The following is a 16293-nucleotide window of genomic DNA, read 5'->3' as shown; positions in this document are numbered from 1 at the left end:
ACTGGAATATAAAGTCAGCTGGGTGCTGTTGCCTAGGCTTGGGCCCCTTATTAGAGTCAGATTTGAATAGCAGAAAAAAATGTTGCTTACTCATATAAGGCCCTGAAATTCAGGTGAACCCTTCCAATACCTTTGCAAATGCTGATTTGGGATATTCCCATTTGTACCAACGATACCTGAAATTCAAAACCATTGGTATATTCTTCAAATATTTGAGCCCCTTTTATCTCTTTATACCTTTGTCCATGACTGTCTTTTTTTTTTTTTTCTAAGATTTTATTTATTCATGAGAGACCCACAGAGAGAGAGGCAGAGGCATAGGCAGAGGGAGAAGCAAGCTCCCTGTGGGGGGGCCCGATGTGGGACTTGATCCCAGGATACTGGGATTACAACCTGAGCTGAAGGCAGGTGCTCAACCACTGAGCCACCCACGTGCCTCCATGACTATGTCTTAAGGATCCATCATCTAAGAATCATCACTGAGTGTGGTCACTCCCACTGCTCAGCACTTCCCATCCCCTGCCAGAGTCACGTGGAACCTGTGCTGCTCACCTCAAATACCGTCCCTCATACTGTCCCTGTCGGTGCTGCCTAGCAGGGAATAACAAGAGAGGCTGAGGCAGGGCTGTTGAGAGACTACAGTATGTAAGAGGACATTTTTCAGTAGATGGACAGAGGAGAGTCTGCGGTCTGGACCTGCCTCCCACTTGAGCTACTGTGATGGCTCTTGCCTTGCAGTACCCCCATCTCTGATGGGAGTCTCTTCACATCTGCCCCCATTTGTCAAGTGCTCATCAGATATATTGTTTCCCTTCTTAATTCCCTTTATTGCTTCCCTGCTGCTTACAACAGAGGTCGGAGTCCTTAGTGTGGCCTGAAAAACTCATGCTCTGTCTCCCTCACGCTGGATAATGTGGCAACGTGGAACTCCTGGGAGCATTTCCCTTGCCCCTTCTCTAACCCTCCAGAATGGTTTGGGCATCCTTCTCAGTGCTTTTCATGCATCCTGTTCCCATCGTTGTACCTTGCCCTTGGAGTCTCTGATGATCAGTTGGCTCCAGCACTGGACAGTGAACCTAGCGATTGCAGGGCCTACCATAGCACCTGGCACACAGTAGGTACTCAGCTTGTGTGATTAAGGAAATGCTCACAACATAGTATTGGTCAGGACAAATTTGGGAAGGTTTTAGTTTACTTTAGGTAGTCAATTATCATAATAGCTTTGTGTATCTGTGAGCGGACTATCAAGGACCAGGTCTCTGGAATCAGGCTGCCTGGGTTCAAATCCCAGATGTGTGACCTGGGGGAAGTTACTTAACCTTTCTGAGTCTCAGTTTCTTGGCCTGTAAGATGGAGCTAATAAAAGAAGTTTAATGGTGAGGATTAAATGAGATAATGGGATACTGAAGCATAAGCGTTTAGTGAATGTGTTTCAAGTAAATGTTGTGTGGTGTTCCTGAAAACATTGTACATGTTCCCCTTTTTAAAGGATTTTATTTACTTATTTTAGACAGATTGACCCTGAGTTGGGGAGGAGGTGAGGAGCCGAGGGAGAGGGACAAGCAGACTCCAAGCTGAGCCCGGAGCCCGGAATGGGGCTCAATCCCATGACCCCAAGATCATGACCTGAGCCGAAATCAAGAGTTCAACACTCAACTGAGAGTTGGTGCCCCTGGATGATGCAGGGTTTTTTTTTTTTTTTTTTTTTTAAGACTTTATTTGACAGGGAGCACAAGCAGGGGGAACAGCAGAGGGAGAGGAAGAAGGGGAGAAAGCAGGAAGGAAGTGGAGGAAGCAGGCTCCCTACTGAGCAGAGAGCCCGACATGGGGCTCAATCCCAGGACTCTAGGGGACCAGGACCTGAGCCAAAGGCAGATGATTAACAGACAGAGCCACCCAGGTGCCTCAGATGTTACAGTTTTATAAACCCAGTTATATTTTAGATTAAGGGACTGTGGTATTAAAAGGTTATTTGATGAATGTTATAAATAGCACCAATGTTTTTCTAGTTATCCAGATAGAAGTTCTCAGCATTTTCTTTGACAGCCTGCCCTGCTGCAGCCCCCAAACCCCAGATCCACATACACACATTTAATCAGTTGTTAAGTCCTGTAAATTTTGCCAGCAAAATGTCTCTTCCTTTCCAAGTGATCCTACACACCTTAGTTAGATGAATCTTACTAAAGCACAGCTTCAGTCATATTTTTAAAAACTCTTTAGGGCAGCCTCTTGCCTACTAGATTCAGTGCCATCATGTTTTTAGGGCCTTCAGAATGGGCTGAATCCCTCTCTAGCCTTACCTCCTCTCTAGGACACACCTCAAGCTTCAGGCAGACTGCCTCCCTTCCCCCACCAGTCCCCCAAATTTCCCCGTGAGCCTTGGATGGAGCCATGTGCCCTTCCTCACAAACTAGGGCTGTTCAAAGTCTACTTTTAAGACAACTCAAATGACCTCCCTCATTAGTATTTTAAAAAATCTTCCCAGCTAAGTGTGTTCCTCTTACCTGTTCTCTCTGGACCAGCAGAAGACTGTCCCAGTCAGTTTCCTGGGTCCCTGACTTGTTATCCTTCCCCGATCACAGGCTCCCCAGAGAAGAGGCTCTGTCTTATTCATTTCTGACCTTTGTTGAACCCCTGTAGCCTTGCCCTACAGCACTCAGTAAATATTTGAACTTTTGATTTGTTCTTGAAACAAATCTTACCAGCCTCTCCCCCATCCTTCCTCTGACCCACCAGGATGGTTTGGCTGGTTGGGAGAAGGGGATCACAGTTACTATGCGCAATGCACAGTTCTTCAGACTCTTTACACATATTCTGCTGTGTCACCCTCACTGGTCCCTAGTCTGGGGCAGGAGCTCTTAGTATTCCTGATTTCCATATGAACAGATGCTGGGAGCGTTCTATCATCTGCCCAAGGACTGAGACACAACTAATAAGTTACCTAACCGGTCTTCTCATTCACGTTTAACCTGTCTTACCCCCAAGTCCACACAACCTTATCACTTGAAATAGACCACTGAGTAACAATTCCCACCTCCAAAGAATAAACACCTTTGCCTTCTACTTCATAAATGCTAATAAGTGTAGCTCAAGTAAATGTGTAAAGAAAAGAAATTATTGGTTCTTGTTTCGCCACTGAATTTTTCATTCGGATCAGGAGTAGGTAACAACATAACTGCTATAATGATGTACATTTTGGGTATCCTGAATCCCTGATTTCTCTATTTCCTTTCCCAAAGATGAGAATCCAGTTACTGTATGAATGGGGATGGGCTAGAGGGATTGGGAGTGTTGGAAGGGAAGGAACTCGCTAGAAGACACCCTTTTGAGCAGTTTGGATGAAATTAGATCCATTTTATCAGCTCTCAGCCCATTTGGAGTCATTTGCTCTACAGCCGGTGCACAGAGGGAAGTACTTCCCAGCTTGAGTTGTTGACTCTTTCTCATTGATTCTGAGTAATTTCAGGTTTTTGTTACCGCTCCTGAAAAGTCAAACTCCTGTGGTTTCTATTATTTTCTTGAGTGACTGAAGAGTAACATAGTCATAAACTACCTGCTACAAGCGTAGAAAATGCTTGGTATTAATATGTAACATTAGACCAGTTGCCCTTGCTGCTCTGCTCAACTCTCCATGAAGTTTACCCCTTTGTATAGGAAAGAGCCATGACTTTGGAGTCAGACAGCCTGGGTTCAGATTCTACATTTTTTAGTTGTGTGTACTTGGGTAAGTCAGTTCCACTGAACTGTTTCCTCTTCTGGAAGACAGGATCATAGTACATCTTACAAGGTGCTTCTGTGGGTCAAATGAAATAATATTTAGAAACATAATACAGTGCCGGACACTCTATAAATGTTAGTTCCTCCAAACACCCTCCCCTCAAATCAATGTAATGCATTGCGTCTTTTACTGTGTTTATTGAAACTTAGTAATTGTGTGTATTTTTCAGTCTCCCTCTTTTCAGTCTCCCTCGGTCTTCAGAGCCTTTTTTCATTTTCCTGCATGCTATGCCCACATGTGAATTTATTAACTAATTCTATGTTAGGAAAATGTGTACCAAACCTGTTTCTTCTTTTATGCATTCTTGAAAAGTTGAATGGCTGTCAGAATTCTGTAAGTTGGATCATGTGCTACACGCAGTCATTTAAAAGGACCCTTTTAGTGAGTTGGGCCTTTCTTGAAGCAGAGCACACCAGTAATGACTTCCACATTTACCTTCCCTATCTTTACTACTTTCAGCTGACTGCTTTGCTTGTTCTGATCAGAATCCCGGGAATTGACGTCCACTCGAGAAATTCCTACAGATGTTCCAGCCTCCGTCTAGTCCGGAGAGCCACAGGAAGGTGGAGGTCTTGTAAAACAGCCACCTTCTTAGTCTGTTTCCTATATACCCTGCAGCAGTGTTGACTTTTGAGAGTCTGAATTTACCATCTCTGGGTCTCTGGTCCGGCACACTTTTCCTGGTTAACTCACATGACTTGGCGTTTACACATGGACACCTGGGACAATCTGTCTTTGCCTCAGAGCATTAAGTAACACAGTTTGGAGCGGACTTAAAACTTTTTTTCCCCTCATAAATTGGGCCCTGAGCATCTTTCATAAATCAGGAATGTTTCTTGGAAATGTAATTCTCACTAAACTCAGTCCCAAGGGTATGTCTCTATAAAAGCACATTCTTATTTGTTCTGTCATAACAAATGCATTTGATGATTTTAATAGCATTGATCGAAACATGATTGAACAGGAAAGCATGCCCGTTATAAATAGATCAGTTTGATATTAATCCACATTCAAAGCATAAATATGAAACACCAGATAGCTCTAGGAAAATCTTTATCATATTTTAAGCAAAATGTTCTAGTTAGTCATGAGTCTGAAGGAATCCTTGATTTTTAAAAAAATGTGTGTCAAAACCGGAGGTGTTCCTATAAAAAATTGCTGATACCTATGCAGAGTTGGCGGTGGGGGGAATTGTGACTTTCCACCCACAGTGTGATCCTAGGCAAGCCAGTGGGTTGTATTTTAATAGAGGATTAACTATTACATGACACTTTTGACCTATTTTGAGTTTCATTAGAGAAGTAACAGCTTACCTACCACTTGTTGAATTTTGTTCCAGACACTGCCAAGATACCTTCCATTTTCCTGCTACAGTAACCCTGTGAGATTGTTTTTACTCTATGGCCGAGCAGATTGAGGCCAGGTGGTGTTAGATAATGAACATGAGGTCAGAGAGCTAGCTGCCCAACAGTGGCTGACGTGGGCTCGTCTTGTGATGGCACCAGTTCTCTTGCCAGGCCACTCAGGAGACTAAAGCCCTCCTTGCTTTGGAACCTTTATCTTTTCTTTTTAAAATTTTATTTATTTATTCATGAGCGATAGAGAGAGAGAGAGAGAGAGAGAGACATAGGCAGAGGGAGAAGGTGGCTCCATGCAGGGAGCCTGATGTGGGACTCGATCCTGGGACTCTAGGATCACGCCCTGAGCTGAAGGCAGCCGCTTAACCACTGAGCCACCCAGGTGTCCTGGGACCTTTATCTTTTCTTTTCGACATTTAAGGATAAAGTTGCTTGGCACATGGCTTCTAGGGATCTGAAAAACTTGCTTGGAATTCCTGAAGCTTCTCATATTCACAAAACTGCCCATTGCTGTGGTACTTAAATTTTTGCTCATACATTTTGATCTAAGGTATAGAAATTACGATGGAGTTGCTGTGTAATTTTCACTTAATTTTTAGATACAGATCACATTTTAGCATTGATTACTGTGATTTAGGCTTATGAATATAGGAGCTTTATTTAAAGTGTGACATGTGAGTCCACTTCTCATGATGAGTACTAATGTAGAGAATTGTTGAATCACTATATTGTGCACCTGAAGCCAATAGTGTTAGTATGCTGTTAACATACTGGAATTAAAATAAAAAACCTAGGCATGCTCGGGTGGCTCAGGGGTTGAGCATCTGCTTTTGGCTCAGGGTGTGATCCCGGAGTCCCGGGGTCGAGTTACGCATCGGGCTCCTTGCATGGTGCCTGCTTCTCCCTCTACCTCTCTCCCTGCCTCTCTCTGTGTCTCTCATGAAGAAATAAAATCTTTTAAAAAATAAATAAATAAAAGTGAAAAAATAAAAAAATAGTAAGACGTTAAATATAAGCTGGAGTGAGTTTAGTTATTGTAATAACTTATTGATAAATAAAATGGGCCCATGGTCTTTTTTCCCCCCTGTGATCTTTCATAGAAATGTTTTCTAAGTGACTTTATGAGGATTTTTTTTTTCTCTGTCTCTGCAAACAATGAGTCCCTCCTCCTTGCCTGGAAGTCCATTGGCAAGTGCAGCTTTTACAAAGTCGGTTCCTCAGGAGCATGTACTGCTCCAACTTGTTCTGTGTAGGGGCTCACATCCCAAGACTGCAATCAGATTATGTAGCCTGCTTGTTAATTTTTGCTGATTATGCTTGCTTCTTAATGATTTGCAGCGAAATAAAGCTTTATGATAGGTGGTATGGCAAGAGCAAAGATTTTTTTCTAAATACAGTTGGAACTAGAAATTGTCCACATGTCACAATAATGGCCATCAACATGTATTTATTTCCTCCCCTTTCTTACATAGAATAAAGCTTAAGGCACACATGGGTGTACTGCTTTGGGTTGTTTTTCTTTTAAATTTGTTACAAAATCCAGTTGGGCATAAGATATGGCAATATTTTATATGTATTTTACATGTCATTAGTGGGAGTGAGTTCTTTCTTGTTTTGTTATTAAAATAGTATCAGATGTAAAGAAGATGTGGTTTATGTATACAATGGAATATTACCCAGCCATTAGAAATGACAAATACCCACCATTTGCTTCAACGTGGATGGAACTGGAGGGTATTATGCTGAGTGAAGTAAGTCAATTGGAGAAGGACAAGCATTACATGTTCTCATTCATTTGGGGAATATAAATAATAGTGAAAGGGAATATAAGGGAAGGGAGAAGAAATGTGTGGGAAATATCAGAAAGGGAGACAGAACATAAAGACTCCTAACTCTGGGAAACGAACTAGGGGTGGTAGAAGGGGAGGAGGGCGGGGGGTGAATGGGTGACAGGCACTGAGAGGGGCACTTGACGGGATGAGCACTGGGTGTTATTCTGTGTTGGTAAATTGAACACCAATAAAAAATAAATTTATTATTAAAAAAATAAAAAAAATAGTATCAGATGAACTGTTAAGGGATTGCTCCTTCCTAAAAATCTGTTTCTCTGCTAGCCAGCTTTATGATGTCCTTTTGGGCACTAAGCTTGCAGGGAAGTGCAGGGTTAGATTGATTTGGAGTAATTTCTTTTTGAAAGAATTTGTGCCAATTCTTTTTCCTCTCCAAAAGAAATGGTTTCGGAGCATGGGCTCCTTGCCTAATGTCAATTCCATAAGGCTCCTCTTTTTTTTTTCCTTTTTGGCCTTGCCCCCCTCCTTCCCCTCATAACTGGACTTTGCCATGAGGAAGATGTGTACCTATAATCAGGCATTTCTTTCCTGTAGGGTTATTTGTCATTCCAGACAGCATGGAGCAAAAGAACAGGCTTGAGTAGGGGGAAGGCAAAGTTATATAAACTTTATTCATAGTTAAATATTTGCTTCCAGGGAAGGTGAAAAATGCTTTGTACTTTTTCCTTTGGCTTTTTTCCTCTAAGAGAGCTTGTCATGCAACAACACAAAAAAGTGGCCAAAGGCGGAGAAAACTCTTCTCTTTTCCATGTTGGTTTGTTTTTATTGTAAGACAAACCTTTCATGTTTTATTGTTACAAAGTTTAAACGTGGCCTAGAGGTGCCAATCTTTAGTGGAAACAGCTGCAGAGTGGGTGTCCCCAGATCAGGTGGGACTTTCTTTGAGGCAGCATGTTGCCTTTTAAAACAAATCCAGCATGTGAGAACTTGAGCCTGTGAAACTCATCAGTGGCTCCAGGTTGCTAATCTCTCAAATAACCGAGATAGCTAAGTTTAAGTAAAACATTGGCATTGAAAAATCAGTTTCCATATTCTATTCTTCTGAAGAGGACAGTCTTGTTATTTTGTGTCTTAAAAATATAGAAAAGATGTTGGGGGGGGGATCACTCTTCAGAATTGAAGAGGTAGTAGCCCAGTTGAACACCACAGAGCACACTCCATCTATTGGTTAGTCTGACCTAGGATTTGGATCTCAGACTTGCAGATAGCTGCCTTTGCTGGGAGCAGAACCAGGTGGTTGGGGTATATACCTGAGCTTAAGTGTCTAGGGTAAAGATTTCTTGTTCTGTATTGAGTGATGTTGAAGCATTTCTCATCTCCGTGGTGAGCGATGCTGGTAGCAGTGGGTTACCATCATTCTTGGTCTACTACTTGGAAAAGTTGAGCATCAGAGAGCTTTCTTTCCTTGGGGAAAAATAGGAGAGACAGGCATGGAGTCAGAGGGACAAGAAAAATGCTGAAATATTTTCCTTTTGGGCTTTTGATTTGTTTGCCAAAAAATTGCCTTCCAGATGGAGAAGACCAAAAGCTCTGATTGTAAGCCATTATGTTTTTACTGGCCTACCTCCCCATCCCATTGCCTGGTTTGAAATCTGTAAGCCAGTCCAAATCCTTTACCTCATTTTCTAGTACCAATTTACTGTCTTACTCATCTTCCAGCTGCAAGGGGGTGAGGCATGTTGCTTTGAAATTGAACCCGGTGCCATTTTATAAACCGGAGAACAGCAGATTCTCTCTCACCAAGGAGTATCAATCGTGATAGCTCGCATTTCTCTAAAGCTCTGGAATCTCACCTACCAGGTGGACTTGTGTCTGTGACGTGTGCAGTAGGATTAGTTTGGGAATGAATCTGAACAAGCCCTTTTGGCCTTGTGCAGACTTGTTACTGCCCTGGTTGCCGAGCGTTCTGGGCTGTTGCGTGGGAAGCACAGTTTGGTTTTTGGCTCTATCTTCACTGGCAGTAGAAATCTTGACACTCCAATTTTCCCTTGGGAGGATAGTGATTGTTTCGGGGTTGAAATTGTAGGGCCAGTGTCAAGACATAGTGGGTAGAGTGGCTTTGGAGTCTGGCAGACCTTGGCCCCGTTCACTGTTATACCCCTAACTAAACAGAGTATCCCTGAGCAAAGTATTTTCTGCATCGGAAAAAATAAGGGATAATCCTGTATCAGGTTGTCATTTGGTTTGACAGAGAATTTGGGGGTGGGAAGGGGAGAGAATGGTGGGTACTCATGGGAAATACCAAAAATGTTCCTTTTCCTTCAGATGATGTTAGCTTTGAACAGAGTTAACTATTGTGGTCTGTAAACTGACTAGTTTTCCACCAGATTATAAATTATACAGAAATCAGGGTGACCTTAGTGATTTTCAGATACTGCATTTCAAAGTTGGGCACTAAACCTAATGCAGGGTCTTTGGACAGGGCAAAGTAATGATTTTTAATTAAAATTCATATTTGTATAGCATTCAGTCATAGGAAAGAAACATACACCATGGCCCCATATACGTGTCAGGAGAGAATGATCAGAAATCATTCTGAGTAAGTTGCATAAATACTTTCTTCAGGCCACCATCAGCTTGGTGATTGCATGATTATGTGACTTGGCTTGCTTACTTGTGCTGAAGTTCTGTGTTTGGAGCAGAGGTTAGGCTGGTTGACCGGGGAGTACTTTGAATGTTTATACTGCAGTAGCCTACAGTCATGGTTAGACTGGGAAGAAGCTCTTGGAATTCCAACAGCACAAATTGGAAAACTATTAAGGCAAAGTGAGAATTGGAATTTTTTGGTGGTGCTTAATTATCAAGAGATTGGTTGGGGGCTCAGTTGGACTCTGGAGTAGATGCTTTATATAAAGAGCCTCAATACTCTGAGGTCTGAAAGCAATGGTCAAGTCTGGAGAAAAAATACATAATCAGATCTTGGTGTGTTTCCTTGATATATATAACTTATTTTTTCAATAATGGAAAAATGAGTTTACCTCAAAGTTTGGGACATGTATTGATCGCTACAGTACCAGGGGTGATTTATTTTTTTGCCCTAAAATGGTACCATAGACAAAAAAAAAATCTTTTAATGGTTTTACATTCATCTTAACACATCTTATGAAAAAGATATAACTAGCACTCAAAGCTATAATTACACCAATGTTATTTAAGTTCAAGCCAAATTCATTTATTTAAATACGTGCATTGATTTTCTTTTTCTTTTTCTTTTTTTAAAGAAAAAGATGGGGCAGTCCTGGTGGCTCAGCGGTTTAGCGCCGCCTTCAGCCCAGGATGTGATCCTGGAGACCTGGGATCGAGTCCCATGTCGGGCTCCCTGCATGGAACCTGCTTCTCCCTCTGCCTGTGTCTCTGCCCCTCCCCCCCTCTGTGTATTCTCATGAATAAATAAATAAAATCTTTTAAAGAAAAAAAAATGATGAATTGTGAAGGTGGTGTAGATTTAGCAAAAATTGTGATGGCAGCACTAGGATGACCAAAGTTTGAGAAATACTGGTAAAAATAGGGATCTAGTCTTTTTCCTCCACAAGCTTAGATTCCTGTGAGGTGTTTTTTTGTTTGTTTGTTTGTTTGTTTTTTGTTTTTTTTTTTTTTTGTTTGTTTGTTTGTTTTAGATTTTATTTATTCATGGGAGACACAGAGAGGCAGAGACATAGGCAGAGGGAAAAGCAGGCTCCCTCTGGAATCCTGATGTAGGACTTGATCCCAGGACCCTGGGATCACGACCTGAGCCAAAGGCAGACGCTCAACCACTGAGCCACCCAGGTGTTCCAGTTCCTGTGATGTTTGACTGAAATTAGGTATTTAAATTTTTTTTCTGCCAGACAATTATAATACGCTTGCATTTGTTCTTTTATTTTGACCGATAGTGGTTGAAAATGCAGTATGAGTGTAAACAAGGGAAGGGAATTGATCTCCACATTTGGGGCTTTTGAGGAAATTCTTTCCCTCTGTCTGGTTACTCTGACTTGTGTCTGACATGCGACAGCCTTTGGGAATGTTCTGGATCACTCCTTTCCCTATTCCTCAAAAAGTAGCCATCACTCAAAATGCTAAAATGACAAGGGGAGCTTCCAGTCGGCATTGTTTATCTAATGTTCTGTCTCTGGCACCCCTAAGGAAGATGGCTAGGAGAGCCCAAGAAGCCAGACGCTATTTGTAAGTGGAGCAGAGAGCGTCTACTCAAGAACTGTCTCTTGGCTCATTCCCCTACCCTGCCAGACTTGTCTAGACAGAATTGGGAATAAAGTTTCTATCCTCTATTATAGGCAGAAGGACCCAAGGCATCTATAAAGCCTCTGTGATAAGAAGGTTAGAAATGAGAAAATCAATTCAGTACCAAATTATTTAAGAAACAATTTGTTTTACAGATGTTCATATTTATGAAATGTTCATTTTACTTTTGTTAAATTACTATTATAAGACTTAACATGTTTTTCCTCCCTCTTTGTAGGTACTGGTTTTGGATTAGGACTTGTTTTCTCACTTACCTTCTTTAAAAGTAAGTGTGACTTTTACTGCCTTTTCAGCATAATGTTCTAGTGTGCATACATACATAACAGGCACACTTCTGGAGGACACAGCTTTGTGGTTGCCACCCATCCATTTATGGGGTTAGGTAGGCCACTGTCAAAGGTGCTAGGCAGAGAATGTGGACTCTGAAGAGGTCAGAATGGGTTGGGCACCTCCAGAGTTCCCCTGGGCGTTGAGTCAGGGTGCCTGATAACTTCAATATGATATCATCCGAAAAGCCTGTACTTTATGCCAGTGAGTCATTTGGCCAAATCTGCATGCACAAATATTTCTAATTAATTATAATCTTTTCTAAAGGAACTTGAAAATGAGAGTCCTGCTGGTCATAAAAACAAGTGGACCAGAAATACACATGCTTTTTGGCCAGAAATTCTCCTAAGCAAGGGGCAGACAATATCCATTTCACTCTGTGGAAGAACTTCTGAAGGTTTGGCTATTGAACAGAAGCCAGAGGGGTCACTTTGACCCCTTTCTGTGAAGAATGAGTGGGGAATACATTAGAGAGTCATAATTAATTCACAGTGCTGATACAAAACAGTCATTTATAGTATTGGCATAAATAAGCCTTATGGCTTACCGCAATCAAAGTTCACATGGTTCCATTTAAAATTCAAGCACCTTACTGAAAGGTGGTATTTCTGATAAGAAATTAGTTAGAATAAGCAAATGATTAGAATAGATAAAGAAAAATTCAAAGGTTCAACCATGTCCACTGTTTTCATATTGCACCACTTTTTTTTTTTTTTTAGATTTTATTTATTTACTCATGAGAGACACAGAGAGGCAGAGACACAGGCAGAGGGAGAAACAGGCTCCACGCAGGGAGCCTGACGTGGGACTCGATCCCGGGTCTCCAGGATCGCTCCTTGGGCTGAGGGCGGCCCTAAACCGCTGAGCCATCCGGGCTGTCCTGCACCACTTGTTAAGACCTTGAACCTAGCAGCATAGGTACTTGGTAAATATTTGCTAAATTAGTAAACTCACTAATAGGCTCCCTTTTCTGGTTTTTAGCTGTTGATTAAATATCGATAAAAATGTATGGCGTCTTGTAGTCATCAATAGGATGCATGTTGAATATTTTTTGAACTCTAAGCAAATGGATTTAAGCCACAGAAAAAGCTTTATCTTCTCTTAATGGTTCCCTATTGGGATTTTCCTTTTTCTGCTCACTAGGAAGAATGTGGCCATTAGCCTTTGGTTCTGGCATGGGATTGGGAATGGCCTACTCCAACTGTCAGCATGATTTCCAGGCTCCATATCTTCTACATGGAAAATATGTCAAAGTACGTACAGAATTGATATTTCTCTTTCTTTCTTTCTTTTTTTTTTTTTTTTTTAAGATTTTATTTATTCACGAGAGACACAGAGACAGAGAGACAGAGACACAGGCAGAGGAAGAAGCAGGCTCCATGCAAGGAGCCTGATGTGGGACTCGATCCTGGGACTTGAGGATCATGCCCTGAGCTGAAGGCAGTTGCTTAACCACGGAGCCACCCAGGCATCTCAATATTTCTCTTTCTGTTAAAAGCAAAGAATTTCTCCAGAGTCCTTGAAGAATTCTTCAGAGCACATATAATTAATAAATTAGGTGTGTGATCATAGTACCACTAAGCTCCTAATTGCTCTTTGACCTTTAGAGATGTTAACACCGATATGGTGCCTGAAGTCCTTCCCTCCCACTGTACTTTGAGATGTACCTGTGCATTCACTTATACACTTTTATGTTAGCGAGTGGAACTGATGAACCTGCCTGGGTGTTTATCATCACCGTACAGTAGATTTGTCTTAAATATCTGTAAGTAGCATTTATGTTCAAGATCTGAGTGCCCTGTCAACAGCTCACACATGCTCAGGCTAAACCTAAAGACAGCTGGGACTCAACATTATTCCGCTTTTTATTGAGGAGGGTGGGTTCTTGACTGTAAGTTCTTGTGTACAGATGGATTTTTAATAATGTGGACAAGATGAAAACTTGTAGCACGCACCTCCGCAGGGAGAAGGTAGCACATCTGCTGAGGTTCTCCCCATTGCCTTACGTTAGATGATTGATTACTGTGGGTTTTGGGGGAAAGGATCATGGGAGGCCAAGTGCTCAAGGACAGGGTGGTATTCATTTTTGTATCCCCAGGGCCTGGAACAAAGTAGACACTCAAATAAATATGAAATGAATGAGTGAAGTAAACTATATATCCTATTAGATGTGCTTGAGGCCTTGGGTTTACTAAGGCCTACTCTTCGTAGCAACACCAGCTTCAGTGAAGAGCATCCTGTTGCCTGGATGTGTAAAACCATCTCCTTTCTGGGTCACCCTTGAGCTAGAGTTAGTTGCTTTGATCTGGGCAGCAGCAGGGAGCTGGTGGGAAGGGCCCCGAAGCCGGGAGTCTGGGGTTTGAGTCCTGGGCCACCCACCACTTGCTTCCTATGTGATCTTGAGTTTTTACTTCTGAGTTTCTGTCTCCTGTCTGTAAAACGAAAGTAATAATTCCTGCCTACGTGGTTGCTGTGAGAATTTGTTGTGAAAATGTTTTTAAGCTGTGAAGTGCTATACCAATAAGAATGTTGGTGGTAGTGAGGCTAGCCCAGAAAGGGTGATTGACTTACCGTTGTTGCACCATAATAACAAGTGGAGTTGGAAGATGTGGTACAATGGATTGTCCCAGTTCTGGTCAAGAGCTGTAGCCAGAAGGGTCACCAAATTTCCACCGACAGGACCCACCGCAGCTCAGTAGCCTCTGTCATAGAACCTGCTCAGGTCGCCAACTGCCGGCCGAGCCACCAGCCTACGTGTGCTCAGAGATAGAACTGGAGCAGGGGGCAGTTGTCTGGCCAGGAGGCCTGGCCGCCCTCCGTGTTAGTGAGCCATCGCTGCGCCAGCGCCCGGGTGGGGTCATCATAGGGACAGTGTGAGAAGAGGCGCAGCTGCCTGGCACCGCAGCCGACGACAGGCAGTTTCCACCGCTCCCGGACCCTTTTTTTTTTTGGCACGACAGCTGGATTGGGGAGAGAACAGAAAGGACAGGAGCGGAGCTTCAGGTCTTTTCTTTGTTCAGAATGTTTTAATTGTTTCAAACTGAGTTGTCATGGATGATGGCTCAGGGGTGATTATATGCATATCATACATTTCATGGCTGGGAGCTACTGTGGAAAACACTGTTCCTTTTTAACAGCCTTGTATGTACTGCTTCAAAATGGCCTTGTAACCTTACCTGGACTTGAGTCTGTGCCCCTGTGTGCTCATCCTCCATTCTCTGAAGAGAAGAGCACAGCACAGGGCTGTTTCAAGGTAGTCATTTTATGGTAGTTGTCTGTTGAGTGCCTGCTGTGCCTTTGCGAGGCCCTCCTAGGTGCCTTGCCTTCTGTTCTTTCTCAAGACCTCCCTCCCAGTAGGTTAGTGGGAGAGGTTCTACTTTTCCCTCTTTCAGCAGATGAGGAAACACAGTCTTCCCGAGGTTAAGGAAGTTGCACAAGGTCCCATCAGTAGTTGGCTGTGTGATTGCAGAGCCGTGCTGTGTCCGCTCACCTGTGGTGCGGCCCTTTGATGAGTTTTAGGAACAGTTGTCCGGATACTGACTATTTAGTCCTGCTCTGGTCCTCTCCCTCTGTCCTCCCCTCAGGTTTAGGGAGCCACTCTTGAGGCCCTGGGAGGGGTGTTTACAGTCGTCTTGTTGTAAAGCAAACAAGGTGTTAAGGTTTGGGGCCATTCGATCCCTTAGGTCAGCAATGGTGTCAAAATGCTGTCTGCACACTTGTAATCAGAGTGTCCTTACTTTCCAGGAGCAGGAGCAGTGACTTACACCTGAGAACATCCCAGTGGGAGGAAAAGAGAAACCATGTTTATTCCTCAGGAATACTGAAGTGCCCTGGAGTAAGCTGACATTCTTCTGTAACAATGTTATCAGTAATGCTTTAAACTCCAGCACACTGTTTATGTATTTGAAACGAAGTCTGTTTCTTGTTTTGTATTTTCTCTCTGGAAATCGCAAGGAGGTGGTCTTAAAGGAAATAAATTAAAAATAGGCAGCCCAGTGCATTGCCTGCGTTTCTTTGCCTTTGGTCTTTGAGCCTAAGGACGGCTGTATTTGAACTGCCAGCAGCTGTAACCTCCTGGTCCCTGCCTCGCACAGAGCCTTCCCGAAACCACAGCTGGTGTGCACCCTTTCCACCACCCGCCCCTGGTCCCCTGCCGGGTTGTGTTCAAAACTGCCTCCACCCATTTAGTTGGTGCTTGGAGGTGGCCGCTGCCTTGTCTGCTGATGATGACAGACATCTCGAGGAGCCTTGTCTTGCTGCAGCAGCTCTGTGAGACCCGCATGTCGCGGCCCGTCGGCTGTGGCTGCCGCTCGCGGGCGGATGGTGGCCATACAGAAGGGTGCACACCCGAGCGGCGATGGCGGTGGCTCACTCCATCCATGTCACGGTTTCCTGCTGCTTCATGGGGCTGGACACAGTCCAGGCTTCAGTGCAGGGGGCTTTGCCCCAGGGGGTGGGGACAGCTGGTGGCATGTCTGCCTGGTAGGGTCAATTTTACCTTCACACAGCAGCTGAAGGTTGTGGACGGAGGGGCCACTTGTCATGCCCCTCCCTGAGTTCATCCCTTTGGTTTCACTGGAACCCAGGAGGCTGGACTCACAAGTAATATCACAGCCATTTCTTCTGAAAATGTACAGAAACCCAGAGGGAGCTCAGGCTTTCCTACTGTGTTTCTGTCTTTACAATAAAAAGAAGATGGGCAGAGCTTGACCCCACTTTATCCTGTACATGTGGACTGAGC

At 43.3% G+C, this 16293-nt stretch overlaps 1 protein-coding gene and 1 long non-coding RNA gene across 2 annotated transcripts in view; one reads left to right on the top strand and one right to left on the bottom strand.

The window, feature by feature from the left end:
- Positions 1 to 15547, top strand: part of MICOS10 (mitochondrial contact site and cristae organizing system subunit 10) — a 34174-nt gene extending 18627 nt beyond the window's left edge. Inside the window, exons 2-4 of the mRNA XM_077899376.1 lie at positions 11443 to 11490; positions 12696 to 12805; positions 15297 to 15547. Coding sequence (XP_077755502.1) covers positions 11443 to 11490; positions 12696 to 12805; positions 15297 to 15311 — 173 coding nt within the window. The 3' untranslated portion in view covers positions 15312 to 15547. The remainder of the gene's footprint in view (positions 1 to 11442; positions 11491 to 12695; positions 12806 to 15296) is intronic.
- LOC144314811 (uncharacterized) lies at positions 3161 to 14312 on the bottom strand. Its single transcript, XR_013380664.1, has 3 exons — positions 14124 to 14312; positions 8237 to 8390; positions 3161 to 3793 (listed from the first exon to the last, which is right to left on the bottom strand). It is a non-coding gene; the product is annotated as an uncharacterized LOC144314811 (long non-coding RNA).
- Positions 15548 to 16293: the final 746 nt, after the last annotated feature.

The sequence above is a fragment of the Canis aureus genome, chromosome 5, assembly GCF_053574225.1.
Source record: "Canis aureus isolate CA01 chromosome 5, VMU_Caureus_v.1.0, whole genome shotgun sequence".
Lineage (NCBI taxonomy): Eukaryota > Metazoa > Chordata > Mammalia > Carnivora > Canidae > Canis > Canis aureus.
This window is presented reverse-complemented; position numbering and strand designations above follow the sequence as displayed.